Here is a 20,067-nt window from a genome sequence, read left to right as displayed (position 1 = left end):
CAACAGACTCTGGATTGTTGGGGCGGAAAAAGAGGAAAAAAAACAAGAAAAAAAAACCTGAATGTGTTTGATGAAAATGTTGCATCATGTATGTTTGATACCATTTTGTATTATTGATATGAATTATTGATATGATTCTTGCAAAGTGTTTTTTAAACAACTGAATAATTTATTACTGTCTATGTTACCTCAGCGTGTCCCAGACCTGGACAAAAAGCTAAACTCCCCCCTTTTTTCTTTTTCTTTTTCTTTTCTTTGGGATTCTCAGCGGGTCATTGGCCTTTTGCCTTTGAGCCCCACGTATGAAAAGACTTGTAATGTGTTGTGGACCAAGATGAAGAAAACCAAGCTTGGTCCTGAGCTGAAAAAGCAGAAGGACCTCTTCTTTACTGGAGCTCGTGTGGATGGCCTCACAAGTTAAAATGTAAGAAAAGTTTGCTGTCAAATTTGTAACTTTAGATATGTTTTTTCTGTTCAATGTGAAATTTATTAAAGGGATAGTTTGACAGTTTGGAAAACTGACATTTTTGCCAAGAGTTATATTTGGTACATTAAATATAAAGCTACAAACGGCAATTTTTTGTCTTAGCTTAGCGTAAAGACTGGAAACAGTCAATCGACACCTGTAAAGCTCACGGGGAATGTTTGTTTTTCCTGTACAATTTGTGGTTTTATGAGCGTTCACGTGCCAGATTTTTTCTTACCTTTGGACAGACTAGTACCCCTTTTTCCACACTCATGGACTGGCTTGACTTGGTTTGATTTGTAACGTCAGCTCAGTGCAGCAAATATCTGCGTGTCTGTAACAACAGGACTACCTGCTTGTCTTTAGCGGGCTGATTCACGGCTAAAGATTCCCCGTTATTTCTGGTGCAAGTGTTTTTCCATCACTCACTCATCTGAGCCAGCATTTCAGTGTATCGTCAGCTTTTCGACAAGCTTCAAAATATCCCATGTCATTAATGCATTATTGGTTTCATTCAACATTTAATGCGAGCATTGCAGTGTAGCGTCAGCTATTCAACACTGAGCATTCACACCTTTAATCCCTTCAGAAATTGCATTCTCTAGCTGCTTTTACTCCCCTTCCTCAAAGTCAAAAAACCAAGAAAGGTCTGCTTATTCGGTAATAAATTACATGAATTAATTAATATTATTAATAAATTAATTTCCTATAGATTCTTCACAATAAAATCCCCCTGTTATTTTCTCATGTAAAAGCTTTTGTTGTGAAGCAGCGAAATGAGGAAATGTTGAGTATATAACTCAACTTAACAGACATGGAGAAGAGCAGGCACTCTTTCGGCTTCTTACTCTAGAAATGGTCCGTCTCTCGCATGGCGCGGCTCGGCATGTTGAAACAGTGGGAAACAGCTATGGGCCTATGGCACTTTTGGCTGCACTGATTTGTGTTTCTTTTGTCAGTTTAAGTCTTTATGGTAAGCTAAGCTAACATGCTGACTAGTGTCATATGTAGTGTAAAGATACAAAAGTGGTATCTCTTCTAACTCTTGGCAAGAAAGTGAATAAGGGTTTTCCAAATGAAAAAATGTCAAACAGTTCCTTCGAGCAGACTGAGCTCATGTACCCTGCAGATGTCTGCTAGTTGACTATTTTACATTTTGGTTTGAGGTCCAAAGTTCAGTTTAAAATTTAGACGATTACCTCTCTTGAATGATTCATTACGGCTGGTACAAAGAAACCTGCTGATCTGTTATTGCACCATCTTCACGTCTCAGGCAGACCAAATACAAATGCCGAAAGTGAAAAAACATTATTTGACCCTGGATTATATGTGAGCTAAACCGAGCACTTTTGTCTCATGAATTGGAGAGGTAACTCCCTTTGTTTAAAGAAAAAAAAAGACACCACGTATTGTTGAAGTTATGCAAATGATTTGAGTTATGTAATGTCCTGAAACTGTCAGTATGTAAGGGGCCGTGTAAACTTTAGGGTTGGGTAACAAAAAAAAAAACAAAAAAAAAACATTTGGAGTTGTCACACCAGTTGTGTAATGTGTGTTTTTGGACAGGTCTGTTGTGTTCTAACTGGCTGTGTCAGACTGAGGAGCTAGACGAGGCACAAACAAACTGTGGCCTTTTTAATCTAGCCTCAGGGGTCGATTATATTTCAATAAAGAAATACAAGTATTGTGACTTTCCACGTTCGACTGCTTTTTTTTTCTTCTGTTGGACGATAAGCGGGTATTATTGAAATGCAGAGCCACACACTAACTCACTGCTGAACAGGCCGTAATCAGAGCCGTGTACAGCAGCCACGGTGAACACGGCTACACGTGTTGCGAGACACGTCTTGCTTGTTCAGCAGAAGCTCCCCTCATTAATCTTCAGGGCCGTCAAGGTCCATTGATTTCCACACTGTGAGAATGCTGAAAGCTCCATTTTGCCTCATTGATTTCGACCCCTCGGGGGATGTGAGGCAGGCCGACCTCACAGGTACTGCATCACTGCTCGACATTTACATTCATGCTCTTTTCAGAGTGAAATAGGTGAGGAGAGATGCCTGATGCGAGACGTGGTGCAAGATGGTGCTCAGCGTTTTCAAAAAGATGGATTTAGTGGTGAATCAACTGGTACATTTTATTTATCGAATGAAATCATATAAGGTCCCTTATTAAAAAAAAGTCAGATTTCCTTTTTTAACTCTTTGAAACCTGAGCAAATTGACTTGATTTTTTTCTTTTTTTTTTTTCAAAAAAGGATAACAATCAACTCAACAAGAAACGGCCTAAAAAACTGCCAAAAATTACACAAGTTACAAGAAAATTATCTGAAAATAGACATTAAAATGAAAAGTGAAAAAAAAGTGCTAAACAAAAAAAATGTTTATTTTTTTCTGTAACATAATTTTAAATATATTATTAAGAGAATAATAAATATAGCTTTCAAGACATTTTTCACGCTATTTTTTTTGATAATATCTAATAACCCCAGCCCCAGCTAAGTTTAAGATCACTTCCTTGTCACGTTTGACCATTTTTAAGAATTTTTTTTTGCAGTTTCTTGTCAAATGGCTCATTTTGTTTTTCCTGTGTTTTTGAAAGAAATCAAACCAATTTACCAATTTTTTAATAAAAGTCATAGGTTGTAGGATTTCATGATTTTTTTAATGATTTTTTCTTTGACACTGCATTGTTAAATCATCCTGATGCATTAACCAACAACAGTTATATTTTGTCATTGTATCCCAACCCTTAATAGTTGATGTCAGCTATTTTTTTCCTTCAAATTTTGTTTTTTGTAAAAATGAACTTAAATTTGATTTCAGGTGGCATTTGAAAAGTCTTAAATCTAACCTGCCTTAAGCTGTAGGAGCCCAGAGCACGTATAGGTCATATTTAAATACTATGAAATGACACAACGCTCTATCCACAGAAAAATGCACGCAGTCTGTGTTCATAAGCTTTGCCGTCAAATGAGTCATCAGGACTTCTTTAAAGCTGTGAAAGAAAGTGTTGTTAGTGTAATTTCTAGACAGCAATGATTGGAAATGGAGCACAGATGTGAAAAACCAAGAATCGCTGTCCAATCAGAGCAGACAGAGACAGATAAACCTGAAAACAAGCCTAATATGGGACCTTTAATACTTCATGTAAATCATCAGCAATTATGCTGGGAAAATAGTTTCACTGAGGCAGGTAAGGGCTAGCAGACTGAAACCAGAGCCTGCTAAAAAAGAAAAAACTGCAGATTTATTTTCAAAAGCTGTATCAGGATGAAGACAAAAATGTAGCACATTTGACCTGTACCTTTCTGTGCCATCTGAGTGCTGTTCCTAAATATTACCACTGGGAGTCAGCACTTAGCTGTGACTTCTCCTCTCCGTTATCACAAATGTTTACACTGTAAGAGAAGAAACGTTAAGAAATATAGAAGATATGCCAGTGATCACTTCAATGAACCAAACCTAATTAATACAATCAATTTTCTGAAAATCATTTTCAATGATTACAAGCCTTTTACATGTCAAACAAAAAAAAATGCAATCTGTTCTGTGGATCGTCTACAATAGCTTTTTTTTTTTTTTTTTTAGAAATAATATATAAACAGTTCATTTAAATGGAAATAAGCAGTAGGAGAAAAAATAATAAGAGGAATACTGAATACATTTTCACAAACTAGTGAGTTTTGGCTGCCATGTCACCTGAGATCATATCACTGCTCTCGCAATCTTTTAAATCGCTTTTAATGATATGGTCAGAGTTTTTATGGCACACATGGCACACCACACGTGTTATGTCCGGTCTCTCCTGCCACATCGCAAACACCTTCGTTCTCACTTCTTATTATGTAGCAACATAGGTCAGGGTTTTTAATTATCTTGCTTACAATGTGTGCTGTGAATACCACAGTACCACACTGCAACAGTTTATTTAGGTTACTGTTTTCTTACATGCTCACAATCTCAAACAGGATGCCTGGATTCATTCTTGCAGCATTTTCAAGAGCAGAACCTCGCGACTGAGTGCAGCTATATGCATATTTATTGCGACAGCCAGTCTGCCTCTCTTTTTAAGAGCATCTCTACAGAACTGTGTCTCAGTCCTATAGATTTTTAGGGTCATACAGTTGATGCATCTCAGCAGCGGATTCATCAGTCTCTAGGCCAAAGTGTGTGTGCATGTGGGACTATAAGGATTAAAGATGTATTGATAAAAACTGTGGTAAGCGAAAGAGAAGTTGTATTGAAGTTGATCATACAGTAAGTAAATAAATAAATAAATAAAACAAAAAATTCTCTACCTGTGTGAACCTGGACTGACTTGATTTAATGTGCATGTGTATGGTGGCAGATAAAAAACAGCATGCCGTCAAATATTTCTGTCTTATGAACCAGCTTTTTGAATTTGTGAAAGATAAGAAAAATATGATTGCAGCTGCTGAAGCATGGAAATGTAGATTTTTTCCCAAGCAGCTTTGTTCCACTGCCTCACATTTAATTAGAGCTTCACAAGCATTATTACAAATAACTGTGAAATTACAAATGGCAGATGTAATGTTTGACTTTAAAGGGACTATTAGCCCCCAAATCAAAATGCATATTTTCCCTCTTATCTGTAGCGCCATTTATCAATTTAGATTGTTTTGGTGTGAATAGTCGAGTGTTTGAGATATCAGCCGTAGAAACGGCTACCTTCTCTCCAATATAATAGAACTAGATAGCACTCAGTTTGTGTTGCTCAAAGCTTTAACAAATTTAACAGCAATTTCTCTCTCCAGATATCATGACCTGGTTACTTAATATAATCCACAGTCCTTGCTGTAAGTAGTTTCATTTAGGAACTATTTTCTTTTTACTGAACTACCCCTGCCAACTGTTATCTATCACTATCATTGCGCAGAAGGAAGAGTGCATCTACTGCTAGCTCACCTAGTACCGCTGAGCTAGCGAACGTCGCTGCTCAGCTGAGAATGCCATTAATGTTTACATCTTGTGCTGAGAGGCATGAGCCTCTCTTCAATGAGTAGATGGAAACTATTTTCTATTTGCTGAGCTACACCCCCAAACCATATCACAGTGCAGAAGTATGCATCCATCTATTCATGGATGAGAGGCTTGTTCTCAGTGGTGCAGTGTAACAAGTAATAACATTTTTTTTAATGCTTAAGTATCTGTACTTTACTTGAGTTTTTAGATTTCTATCAACTTTCACTTTTACTACAATACAATTCCCCTAGGTGTTTAAGTTACTTACTACAAAATAGGGAAGAAGGGAACAAGTAAAGGAGGAAGGGATGGATGGACAGATGAAGAAATGGGAGGGAGGGAAAAACTGGATTTTACTTACTAAAGCCTTTAAATTGTAAACAAAAAAAAACAAAAACAAAAACAAAAAACCTTTTTAAACCTAAAATAATGTAAGCTCCATTTTTAAAGCAGCCTGGTGTTACAACAAAAATAAACTTCATAATCCTCAGAACTGTGACCGCTTGCTTTTAATTTACAGCATTTACTTTTACTTTCTATACTTAAGTTCATTTAATGTCATAAAATTACCATTGATGCTTAAGTACAGTAAATATCAGATACTTTACTGATACTACTCAGATACTAAGTTTTGTATTCTAGTAATATTCTAATCCGGGACTTTAAGTCATTTTCTGGTATGATATCTATACTTTTACTCAAGAATGGCTTTCAATAACGTCATCCACCACTGCTCCTGCTTGTGACAGCACAAGATGTAAACTAACGTTCTTGGTTGAGCTGTAACGTTAGCTTGCTCAGCTGTGCTAGCTAGCTGTAGATGCACTCTTCCTGCATGGTAATATGGTTTGCAGGTTTAGTTAAGTTAAAAGAACATACTTCCTACATTAAACTCCTCACAACAAGGTCTGTGGATTATCTTTAGTAAACAGGTTATGATTTCTGGAAAGAGACATTGCTGTTGAGTTTTTCCAAATCTATTTTTGGCACTTTGAGCACCACAAGCTGAGTGCCATTTAGTTTTATTATACTGGAGGAAAGGCAGACACCTACGCCTGATATCTCTAACACTCTGCAACTCACATCAAAACAATCTAGACTGATTATTAGCACTACAGGTGTGAGGAATAGTATGGGTTTTGATTTGGGGTGAACTGTGAACAACCATGATTACCAGCTTGCAGCGATTTTCTGAAAAGAAAGGGGGGAGAAGAGTGAATCATAATAAAGGAGGAGTGGCCAAATAAATCAAAGGATAGAAAGTTGAAAACGTGGAGCAAAGCCACGAGGAGACAATGGTTCTGTCGGCAATGTAGGCAGATGGACAAAGGAAAAGACTTATATAAAGGTCAGACTGAGATAAAGAGGAGGAGGTAGGACATATCATAGAAATCAGTAATGAGACAGAGCAAGCTGGATATAGATGAGGGTTTAAAAAAATCCTTGAAAGAAGTGTGGTTTTATCTCATTTTCTCTTGAGATTAGAGGACAGCAGTGAGGTGACAGTTATTAAAAGAAAAGGGACAAGAGAAAAGTGAGGGCATGTAGGTGGAAGTTCATTTGCCACTGAAGAGCTGATCTGAAATCAAACATCTGCGCTTAACAAAGCATAGCTATATTTCTAAACATGCAGCTCGTACACATTGAAAATCACACACACACACACACACACACACACACACACACACACACACACACAGATTGATTGGTCAGGGTTAGGGTTAGGGTTGGGAGTTACAGCAGAGTGAGAACAAAAAGCCTTGACTTATGAGAGATTTTCTCTGAGAAAAAACCTTTACAGTTGGAGCCAGGAGATGCATCTGCAAACATCTTTATGTTTAATTATGCCATGGTTTTCACTCTTCATACTCGACAGATATCAAAATCTCTGCACTCAGCTGGCCTGGACACACCAAAATCCCTGCCAAAGCCCCTTTGGCAAAGAGAACAAGGATGAGTCTGTTTGTCTGATGGAGATGTCGCCTTCATCTGGACTCACTGGTTCATCTAACTTCAAAATCCAACAGGAAGGATCCCCATAAAGCAGACAAGTATTCTAACAGATCCTCCTCCATCTCATTACATTGGCCCTGGTTTTCAAGGCAAGTCCTAACTGCAGTCAGCAATCAATTGTTTTGTGTTGTGCCTGTGACTTGACTCACTGCCATTTCGGTTCTCTCACCTGTCTGCCAACATGTCATAGTAATCCCTTTCCTTGACAATTCATTTATTAGTATTTAAAATATTTCAGCTCTCCTATGTGTGTGTTTTTTATGCCTCCTTGCTGGCGATAGCTGAGGCCAGAGGCATTGTGTTTTCTGGTTGTCAGTCCTTCTGTCCGGCGCATTCTCGTGAATGTGATTTCTCAAGAAAAACCTTGAGGGAATTTTAAAAAATTTGGTACAAAGTACACTTGGACTAAAGGACAATCAGATTTTGGTAGTTAAATGCCAAAGGTGAAGGTCACTGTAACCTTGTCAGTCTCATTCTTGTGAAAGTGATATCTCAGGGACACCTTGAGGGAATTTTTTTCAAATTTGACACAAACATTCACTTGGACTCAATAATGAGCATTTTAGAATTTGTGGGTCAAAGGTCAAGGTCACTGTGACCTTGCATCAGTCTCATTTTTTTGAACACAATATCTCAAGAAGGCCTTAGTTAGTTTCCTCAAATTAAATTAGGCACAAACGTCCACTTGGACTGAAGGAATGAATTAGAATCTGGTGGTCGAGGATCAAAAGTCAAGGTCAAGGTCACAATGACCTCATAAAACATGTTTGTGACCATAACTCAAGAAACGTAGGTTCCACTTTGAAACCGTGCTGATTGTATCGATCTTCTGGGCTGCCGGTGCCAAAGATGTGTGTGAAGCTTCCATGTCTTCACAGACATAGACGTAAACTGTAAGTGCAACTTGACTGGTGCATGGAGCTATACAACCAAGTGGCCGTATATCTAGTTTGTTTTGTATTGATGTGTTTAGTAGTAATACCGACCCGGCTGGAGGTTGGGTAACAGTGGTGAGAAAGGACACTACAGAACTCAAAGAGAGGCCAATAAGTCACACTGTTTATCGTAGATCCCTCAGTGATCTTGGCCAAAAAAAAATCTAAGACAACCAAGGAGAGGCAAGGGAGTTTGCAGAAGTGGGAGGAGTGACATTTGCCTTAATATGATCAATCTTTTCAATAAAGAAGGTAAGAATTTTTTCACAGTTGGCTGGAGAAAAAATTAGGCCTTTTATCTGATTTCTGAGAACTGACGAGGAGGTCTGAACAAACCAAGACATCTGTATGTGCCAGGTGTTGTTAGAAGACATCCAAAATAATGATGAAAACCAGATGCACTCTATATGAGAACTGCTTATTACATTAAAGAGAAAACTCAAAAAAGTACCCCCTTTCTGGAAATATTCTAGGATACTACAGTTCGACAAAAAATGGAAAGACAAGTTGAAAGTGAGGTGTATTATGGTCCATTTCTTATGGACTTTATTTGGTCAGGCACAAAGAGACCTTGAGGTCAGAGGTCTAGGGATGGTCAAGCCTGGGAGTCAAGTGTGTAGAATACTGGCGCCAGGTTAAAAATAACATCGAATGAGGCTCCCTCCACAAAGGACATATTTATGGGGTCTTGTGATTGATTACAGCAGATGAAGAGTTGTTTTACTGAAGAATGTATTGATGCCTGAACCTATATAAGAGACTTGCATGAGCTGTAAGACAGAGAGATTCATATTGGTCCTGAATCCTCTCACAGGCAGACCATAGTGCCTGGTGGATGCTGAACTTTGTTGTAATAAACTTATTCTTATGCAACCAAGTCGGTGTCAGCGGAGGTTTCTTCATCATCTACACATCATTGCTATTTAATAAACAACAAAAGAAAATGTCCTGTCTGTATCTCAATAGTCTCCTCCTCTCACATGTCTGGTGTGTAGATTATATCATTACATCCTGCAAAGTGATGAGTTAAATTCTCACTGAATTTTTGTTGTGTTTCTACAATATAAATTCATTTATTAACTTTGGGTCTGATATGTGACTTAACCTCAATTTTCTCATATTGAAAGTCTTTTTGGAAAAAAAAAATCATGATTACAGGGACATTAATTTAGGATTAAAAAAGTATTTTGACAGCCTGGTTGTGATAACTTGGTATTCAGATAATAATTTTACAATTTGTATTTACAACTGTGGCATGTCCTTAGTTCTGTCACAGTTTTTTCTTCTTAATAGCAGAGTACATGTAGTCTGTAATATCAGTTTGACCACACATGCCTGGTGCAGAATATTAAGTTGCAGTTTCTGTCAAGATTATTTGAGTCCAAAAGCTGAAGACCTATAAAAACAAACACTAAAAACGCAAAACGACATTGAAATTGACCCTTATCTGACTAATCAGCTTTTCTGCCATATAATCAGTTATCCTCCTACACAATAATGTAGTCCTGCTGATGTAACTTTCATGTATTATTCTGAAATAGCTGTCACACAGAAGGAAACTCACTCTACATTTTAAAACTCATTTAGTTGTGGTCATGTTAGTGAAGTTTTTACACAGATGTGTGTGTGGTTTAGCCCCTTGACACCTCTGCAAATTGGCCTGATTTCTTTCAAAAACATGGGAAGAAGGCAAAGGGGCAACAAAAGAAGAAATTACCCCAAAAATGAGCATGTTTGTAAAAAATTACCTAAAAATGAATAAAAACAAAAACAGAATAAAGAAATGAAAAAGGACAGGGAAATGACTTGGAAAACATATAATTTAAAAAATATAATTTTTGTAAAATAATTTTAAATATGTAGTTATGATAATTATAGTTACAGTTTTTTCCTAACTTTTTTTGTTTTTTCCCTAAACATTTGACGTACCTTTGAATACATAAATATATACATTTTTAAATATAATTATTTCTTGCAATTTGTGGAACATTTCTGATCAAGTTGCTCATTGCTTTTTCCCCCCATGTTTTTGAAATAAATTCAACTAATATGTCCAGAGCTCAAATCGGGAAATACTTGAGAAAGGCTTCTGAAAGCAGCACAAGACTCTACTGCCACAATAAATAACCACATTTCACAGTCTGTGGCTATGATAAATTGTGTGATTTTGGAGATTTTTAAAGAAAACATGCTTTTCAAAACCACTTGTGGCTTCTGTGATTCTGAGGGTATTCATTAAAACTAATAAAGAATACAACCTTTTAAAGTCAAATATCTCCCAAAAAACAGAACAGTAGTGCTTAAAAAATGATTTGAACTGCCTCCCCCTCTTAGCACCAAACCCTCCTCAAACAGTCCTATATTAGAGAATATCCTGTTGCAGCCACACATTTACAAGATAAAATAATGTCTATGTGTTAAATAAGTTGAAAGGGACAGTACGCAAAACTTTTATGATAACATAAATTAATAACATAAATTAAAAGAATATACACTTTTTCCACCTGTCAGTTAAAAGGTGTTTCATTATCTGAAAGCACACAGGCAGACACACAGAGCGGGCCAGTAAACTGTAGAACAACAGTCGGTGTTGCATTATAGTTCAAATGAGGACTTATGCAGAGCAGCAGACATGTAAGCAAAAAGCAAGCTTTAAAGGTAAAATTTCCAAAACAGGCAGGTAAAAGTACAAAAGAAAGAGGAATCAAAACTTAACTGACAACAAAGCAGGATGACACTTATAACGCTTATTCTTTAAGAGAAGGACATTATAATTTAAGAGGATAATTTATTTTTGAAACACAGATGTGTTTCAGTTTTAGGAGTCAAATTAAGGAATAAACTCACTGCTGAGCTGAAATTGTATTGTGCTCTGTTGAGTTCTAAAAAAGCTTGATCACAGATAATAATATAAAACGATTATAATGTAAAATACTTAAGGATTATAATTTAAGCAGTGGTTCCAATCATGGGGTCCAGATTCCTCCTCAGTCTTTATGTTCAAGGCCCACACATTAGATAAATGACCACATATCCAATTTTATTTCAAATATGTTGCAGTTTTGTTGTTATGTTACACCACTTGACCGGACAAAGATCCAAGCAGGAATGAAACGTTGTCTTAAATAAACTTGTGTGGCATGGAGTAAGTGTGCAGACGTTAGCTTTTTCCACACATGCAAGAGTTAACAGAAACAGCACTTCAAAATAAAAGCACTGTGCTGGAAATGCTCCCTACAAAATAAAGTGTGTTCCTCACAAAGTTGACACTTGAGTCATGAGCTGGGAATCACTGATTTAAAGTATGTTTTCTTTTTAATTAAATATTTTATTTTCTTTCTTCGGTAATGCTGTTATTCTAGGTTATCCTTTGGCTAATACTGGATAGAGAAAAATAAGTCTCTAAGTCTCCTTTTTTTCATGGTATATTGAAATTTGTGTGAAATTAGCTTTTATTTTTCGAGATGTATGTAATCGAAATAATTTATTCATTAAACATGGGGAAGAAATTCAAAATGGAACATGAGAGACTGAGCTGGAAACAACACCATAAACATGGAGATGGACAAAGTCATAGACACAGCAATAAACACAGATGAAGTGACAAAGGGAAAGGCACAGGTATATATACACAAGGAACTCATCAAAGACTAACACAGAACAGGTGTGCAGGGAAGACTCTGAAAACAGGGAAGGTCCAACAAGACTGTTAAAGGACAGGTGTGACAGAAAACAGGAGGGAAACAAAGGGAGAAAGTAAGGGCAACAAGTCTTTATACTGCATTATTTTGGCATTTAATATTTAACAAACTCTAATAGGATGTTCACCTGACAGTAACAGGATGTCAGATGTGTTCTTTGAACTGAAGTGTGACCTCAGAAATGTGTTGCTAACTTTCAAAACCCGATGACTCGCTTTTGTTTTCTAAGTGCCACCAAGTCTCACCATTATCTGCTCTTTTTACTTTATGTTCAGCCGCTCGAGTTATTTCAGACACATCCTGTTCACAGTTCAGTTCATGATGTACAACTTAAAACTTTAGCAGTGCTGATGAGCATGCAGACCCGGCCATTGCAATAGTTAGAGGTTCAGTACTTGCATTAAAGCATAAAGAGCATTTTGAGAGTTCATTAAAAGCCTCTGCTGATCATTTTGATGCTGAGAGCTGGCAAGTTAAAATAAGCACCGCGAGTTGATGCTGTCTAACACAATCACATAGCAGGGCCCTTGCATAGACTGGACGCTTTTTGTAGTCATGGAAACCATGAGGCGCACTGGCCTGTCTTCATTTCTGTAATTTGAACAGCATTATTGGATTTAGTTAAATGTTCAGTGGTGAGCGACTCTATTGTGCTCTCATTGAATCCCATGTTGGAGAGACACAATTTTTCTTGTCTGCAGGTCAGACTTAAGAGGGAGTGAAGCAAACTTTATTTACTGTTGGGTCATTTCATCCATAGAAATTGCAGCAATGAGATACTTAAATATATGACATTACAATAGGATGTGATTGCCAAAAGACTCTTTATATTTCTCAAACCTTCTGTAGATAAAAATAAATATTTTTTTAACTCAGAGTACTTCTTACCTGATTGAAATGTAGTTGCTCAGAGTTTATACAAGAAGCAGTCATTATGGAGCATTTTGGGACAGTGGATTCATGGGAGAACTGACACAACTGTAATAACACTGTTTTCTCAAATTAAGGTTTGGTTATGGAAACAAGCATATCATGTAACTAATTATACTCCTTACTTACATCCAAATGTGAACTGAATGAAGTACACTCCACCAGATTACAGTGAAATTTTACACCTCAGGAGAACAAGCATTAGTATTGACTGTGAAGTTTGTATGTATGAACTACAACCATGTATACCACACCATATCCACAGAGACTGCAAATAGTATTTGCTCTTGTGGATTTGCATATCATAGAAGATTGGACTATTGGCCACCCCCAGTATACAATGCATTCTGCTAGGAAACTCACAGAGACGTCTGATTTCTCATGCATACAATCATTCGTCCTTTGTAATCAGAAGTAAACGATGTCCTGCCTTCACACCATCACATCCTATGAATGATTGGTTTCAACTCAAGGAGGATGACTGGCAGGTGAATTCCTTTAATATTTTTTTCATGAAACAGCGTAATGAAAAATGCATTTGTGCTAACGATGTTGGTGCAATCAACAACTCAATTTATCATTATAGGCTCCAGAGTGAGATTTGAGACTGCAAATTGAAAATGTTTGAGATGCTACTTTTGAAAAAGGCGACAGCATCAAAAAAACATTATCATATTCTCATTGGCATTTATGACACAATCCTACTCAGTGCAGAGTGATTATGCCTTTCAAATTAGGGTTTATTGTCTGGCCTGATAACAGTATGGCGTCACTCATGCTAAACATTTTGGGATTATGCAATTGAAAGTCAATGAGGAAAGCTGAATTTTAATTTAACTAAACATGAGATGACATTTTGTAACAGTCATCCCAATATCCAGCATTGTCCAAGTGTTGAGTCCTATTTGATTCTCTCTTTATCTGCCTGCGTGAAACAAACCCCCTGCACAATATTCTACAAAAATAAAGGAAATTTTCAATTTCTGTCACATTTTAGGCAACTAAAACCATGTGGTTTACAATAAGATAGGAGCTGTAGTCATATTGATTAAATGTCAGCAAGGTTAAGGGCAACAAATGGTCATATGTATAGTTTTTTGCAAATGACTATACATAGTTATGGATAAGTTATAACTCGTTGCTACTCTCTTTTTTTGTAACCTTGTTTTACAATAGTTTTTACACTGTCATTTGTCCTTGTCCCTTGTCATCGTCACTCAATAACTTCACGATTCAGCCGCCAGTTTTTATATTGGCTCCTACACAGAGTGTGGGGACATAAGGGCTCAGATGAAAAAACTTTTTTAAAATCATCTTCAGCATATGTGACTTTAGCAATGTAATGGGAAAATCAGTATGAGGTCAGAGTCAATTATTGCGAAGGGCTCGAAAAAAGAAATTGCATAACAGTGCATCCAAAGAGCAGAGCCTCTGCTATGAACTGAGCAGGTTCCATTTGTGCCCAAGGTGCGACCTCCGGAGCTAAAAATGAAGCCAACCATACTAGAAGTGCCAAGAACTGCAGATCGAATTGCCACTTGAGGCTGGCTCCAACTCAGAGTAAATCCTCATATGTTCAAATGCCCAAATTTACAGCAGATATTAACATGTTTTCAGCCTGGTAATGAATAAATTTTGATCTCTAGAGCTAATCTCAACATTGATGACAACTGTATGGGGGTTATATTTTTATTTAACTCACCTGTTTACATTTTTAAGGCCCAAATTTCTGCATAGTTAGTCATATCCACCCATCACTCCATCACAGAGGTTACGGCTTGTTCACATGTAGCCATGATTAACTCTAACCTCCTCTTTTGTTGGGGGAAGTAACTTCATTAACTGTGCATGTATATTCATTTAAATCAATATGTAAACCCCTGGACTTTGATAAGTCATATGTATTGTCACGTTCACAGAGAAAGAATGGAACACTGGAACAACAAGAAACTGTACCAAGAATTTGTTGCAGTTACTGATTGGTGCATGCACATTTCTGGGTCACGGTAGCGGGTTGCCAATTTATTTAATTTTTTTAAAATTTGTAAGCTTGAGCTGGCAATTGCCAAAATTGGAGGCACTGTGTTTTTCAACTTGTCTTTCTGTCCATTTCGTTCTAGGATGCATTTGTAAATGTGACGCTCGACACTAAAATGAGAGTACTGTTGTTTAAAGAAATGGAGCGTTCTTTATTTACATGAATTGATGAACAGTGTAGTTAATCACACATTCACTCCTTTTCCACACTCTACTGCTCCGTCTACCCCAATCAAGTGCTTGAAGTACACTCTGCCACTCAGAGAATGCTCTGGATAACGGAATGGAATGGATCCACCTGCACTCCCAATTTACGAATGGTCCAGTTTGAGCCACATTGTGCTCCTGCACTAAAAACAAATATTTCTGAATACAACCCTTGTCAAAACACTATGCCATGCCATGAGGGAATTTCTTCAAATCTGGCACAAATATCCACTTGAACTTAACAATAAACTGATGGTTTGTCTCTTTATTGTGAATGTGATACCTGAAGAACACCTCGAGGGAATTTTTTAAAAATCTGGCAAAAATGTGCTCTTAGACTGAAGAATGAACTGAAATGATTTTGGTGGTCAAAGGTCGGGGTCACATGGGCCTCGCATTACATTTTTTTGGCTACAGTTAAAGAATTCACGTTACTATGACATTTTTCCCATAAATGTATAATAGAAAAAAAAGACATTTTATATTTAAAAGTTCAAAAATCATCTTCCCTGTGACATCATAATGTTCTTCAGTGTGTTCCTTCTCGACATTATTCAGCATCATATCTCAGGAACAGAGGGGGAGACATCTGGTAAGACTCTAAATTGATGACACTAATCTTGGGTGTTCACTTTGAAACTGTGCTGATTATATAGATCCTCTGTGCTGCTGAGGGGGGAGGATGTGTGTGAAGCATCCATGTTTGCACAGACATGGTTTTAAACTGTAACTGCAACTTGACTGGTGTGCAGAGACATACAACCCCTAGTCAGTAAATCTAGTTTAAGCCTACATTAGGCTACTTTTTTTGCATTTGCATTATTTTTTTCAAATTAATCTTTGTCAAAACATTTGGAATTTGGTAGTTATTATTATTATGTTATTTTTCCTCGAATCTTACGTGTGTGTGATTACTGGCTTGTTGCAGCAAGCCAGTTGACGAGGGTAGAAAAAAAGTGAAAAAAATCACAGGTGTTGTGTAAACAATAATAAAGTGGGCAGTTGGAAAGACCATGAGAAAGGACAAAATGGTGTTCACCAACCTGGCAGGTGGACAAGTGGCTAATTTACATCATCACAACACAAACTCCATGCTGGGAAGCAAGCTGGCAGGACTGACTGTGCTCTGCTTCAATCAGCTTCTCTCTCATCTCAGGCACTCAGAAGTGAAGCAGCACAGCAGCCACTCTCTCTGGGTGTCTGTCAGGCTGAGTATCAATTTGTCAGAAGCAAAATATACTTTACTCATACTGCTGAAGAGTCTCTCTATGTGAGGGACACCTTTCTTGTCAGTTATAATTTAAAAAACACAAGCCATTTAACGAACACTGCCAGCTTTCACACTTCTACTGTACATGCACCCATTTGATTTTCATCTACAGTAGTCTGTCGTACGTCACTTTTTATTGAAGTAAGGCATATACTTACAGTATATTTCATCACTACGCACATGCTGTATAAACACTTTTAAATATAGCTTTCTAAAAAGAGGCTGTCTCTCGGCACTGCCTTTCCCTGCTGTGATGTAAATTGAGCTGAAGTGGTGAAATACAAACAATACAGTGACATGACTGAAAATAGAATTTAAGTGATTCCTTTAAGACACAATATCTGATCTAAATGGAGATTTATTTATTTTTTTAATTCAGAAATGTTGGCATACAAAGAAAATACAGATGACTAACATTTCCTTTTAAATATATAAATCAATTCATATATATATATATATATAAAAGCATGAAATGAACAACATATCTGTACAGCATCATTGGGTTCCTTCTAAAAGTGCTTTATAAATAAAATGTATTATTATTATTATTATTACTATGACAAACAAACCACCCTGCCCACCTAGAATATGGAGGACACTTGCCCAGAAAAGCAGACTGAGGTGAGACTGGTGGTGAGAGGCTGGAGTTGAAGTAGTTGAAGTGTGCCTGTGGCTTGGAAACAGTGTGGCTTATGGCTCTGGTGTTTGTAGGCTGAAGCAAGGAAGCAGTGTGGCTTAGGCTCTGAAGGAGCTGTATCTCATGGCACAACCACAAGCTAGGCAGCGTGTGGCTTAGGCACTGGAGTTCAGAGGAGAGAGGCACTTAAAATGGAGAATGACAGCCAATTGTCATGAAACAAAAACACTGCAGATGAGCCAACAGTACCACTGTGAAGAGCAGAAACAATCTGGCAGCATGGAAGAGGGAGAGCAGGGTTTTAAGCTGCAGTTGATGAGCATGCAATGAGCAACAGGTGTGCATGCTGAGCTCCAGAACCAGGAAGCCACATCCAGCCTCTGAAGGCACACTGAAACAAAGCAGCAGTAAACAGCAAAAAATCCAGGAAAAGTATGAAAAAGCACACAAAATCCATACCACCACACCAGTAGCTTTTCTTACCGGTGATACTAGCAGAGCTGGATCTAACACATTTCCCCTAATGCCACCCAACCCCCTACCCCCATATCATATTATATATTTTTTTAGGTATAAGCGAGTACACGATATTTTTAATCTGTGTTTGTATCTGCTCAAACAATAAAATGATAGAGTCGGACGAGAATTAAACTGGGGGTTAGTGGGTCTTAGTGGAAATGGGTAAGATATACCCAAAGTTGTTATTTTTAAACCTCCCAAAAATATAGGTTGATCAGAAGTTGTAAAAATAATCTCAGCATTTAGCTTTAGACAATTTTTGATCACAAGATTAAGACACGATGAAACCAAGTGGCAACCTCTGAGGCTGAAAAATGAAGTCAATGCCGAAGTGCCAAAAACTGTAGTTCCTCAAAGGCCACTGGAGGCTGGCTCCAAAACAGAGTAAATCCCCATAAACCACCATGCTGACAGCAGATATAACAATATCTATACTCTGGTTCAAAAAGATTTTTTGGTTTCTATGGGTAATTTCAACATTTATGACAACCTTACATGGAGTGAATTTGCCCATGCCACCTTGAATAATGTTAGAAGAGCTAGGCTGCCTGTTACTTATTTTTCCTGCTGAACTCCTGTTGACCAGACTGAGACACTGTTGATGGCCTCTACAGGAGTTACATTAGTAAGAATTAGTGTGGGAGCAAAATGACACCTATTACTGAAATAAAAGAAAAAAGCTCACAGCCCCTTTGTACGACCAAACATTACTGCACAATTAGTTTACACAACCATGTGAGCTTTACATGCACTGAACATGATTGATGAAATACTCAGCATTAAAAATCACATTACATCTTATATAATTGGGTCACACACTGGGTCACTGCTTGAATCTTTTATGCCTCCAGTATTACAATATGCCACTGACAGCTTTAGATGTCCAAAGAGCCATTTTTCATGTAGCACATGCTTCAAGAGATATGCGTAATTCTCTGGTGAGAGCAAGCAGTTGCAGGAGATGTACAGTTAAGTCTGAGCTCAATGAGCTTTGGAGAGGCTGTAAGTTTCCTCAACAGGGGGTTACATCTGGTTTCTCAACACTTCTCGTGTCATCAGGGTGGATGGATGGAGCCCACTCTGAAAACCACTCCCGCGCTGTGAGTTGGCCTTTGCAAGATGCTAAAAAGTACCTGTGGATGACCTTTTCCCACTAATTGAGCAGAGGAAAAATAAATGATTGGGTGTGAAATCACACAATAATAAGAGCCTATTCAAACCATTTTTTTTTTTTTTTTTTATTTTTTTATGAAAGAGAATGCATACTCTCTGGATCTCTTTCTACTCCTACAAAAAATGAATTCAAAAAGGTTTTGACTCGTAAAAGGCATGTTTTTTTTCTCTTTTGCCCGCCTTTCTCCTCTCTATTGTTACACTGCTAAAATAAGGTTGTAAAGTGTTTTTATTATACCCATTACGTGCTAGTTAAATGGCGGCCCAAAAATTGTCAGTTTGACAGCTGCATTCCATCAACAGTTAGCACTTTAACAGGATGCTGCACAGTGTGAGTCCATGGTGTATGGGCTCAGTGCATTAGCTCATTGCTGAATCATTAGACAGGTTCAGCCCACATGTGCACTGTGCTAGAGTTTAGGCAAAAATAATTAGACATACATGCTCAATCTGATCTATCAACAGTTACAGGCCTTTTAAATAGAAATGACTTTTTGCTGCTGTGCTACTTCACTTCTGAGTGCCTGAGATGAGAGAGAAGCTGATTTAAGCAGAGCACAGTAAGTCCTGCCAGCTTGCTTCCCAGCATGGAGTTTGACTTTTTTTTTCCCACAAAGAATTATTCTTGATAAAAATACACATAACGAATGGGAGTTTGTGAGGGACTATCCACTCTCATGCCTTTTTAAATCACAACCTGATTAAAGCTCGAATGTAATGCAAACCAACTGCCTTGTCAGCACCATGGACAGCTCCTTCAACAGCATGGGCTCCAAAAACACTGAATCAAGATATACTGAACAAAAACTTGAGGCGCTTTCACACCAAAAAAATGTAATATCCTTCATTTTGGTTTGGTTCACTTTCACACTGCACCTTTGAAAATGGACCAAACCGCCTGGACAACATCACGCAGTTACAACAGCTGGGGCGGTATTGCCTGAAACGAGCACTGACCAGGAAGAACGGAAGCGTGAGGAAGAAGAAAACCTGGCTCACTGATTGGCCAGGACTGAAAATGGAAATCCATCCCCATCAGCTGACTTGTTCAACACAAGCCGGACTTGCTTTTCCAACTTTTTCTTTGTTTACCTCTGCTTTTTTGGATTAGCACTGTTGGTTTTATTTATTCTTTTTCTACCCAAAATGCACTGTGCTCTATGACACTTCCTCTCTTTGGTTCTCTTCCTCTCTTTG

At 37.7% G+C, this 20,067-nt stretch overlaps 1 protein-coding gene across 1 annotated transcript in view; it reads left to right on the top strand.

The window, feature by feature from the left end:
* Positions 1 to 334: 334 nt before the first annotated feature.
* pth2ra (parathyroid hormone 2 receptor a) overlaps positions 335 to 20,067 on the top strand; it is an 88,710-nt gene continuing 68,977 nt past the window's right edge. The window contains 2 exon segments of the mRNA XM_042494693.1: positions 335 to 416; positions 2,352 to 2,456. Coding sequence (XP_042350627.1) covers positions 335 to 416; positions 2,352 to 2,456 — 187 coding nt within the window.

The sequence above is a fragment of the Plectropomus leopardus genome, chromosome 10 (genome assembly GCF_008729295.1).
Source record: "Plectropomus leopardus isolate mb chromosome 10, YSFRI_Pleo_2.0, whole genome shotgun sequence".
Lineage (NCBI taxonomy): Eukaryota > Metazoa > Chordata > Actinopteri > Perciformes > Serranidae > Plectropomus > Plectropomus leopardus.
The sequence above is the reverse complement of the archived record's forward strand: the minus strand, read 5'-3'. Positions and strand labels throughout refer to the sequence as shown.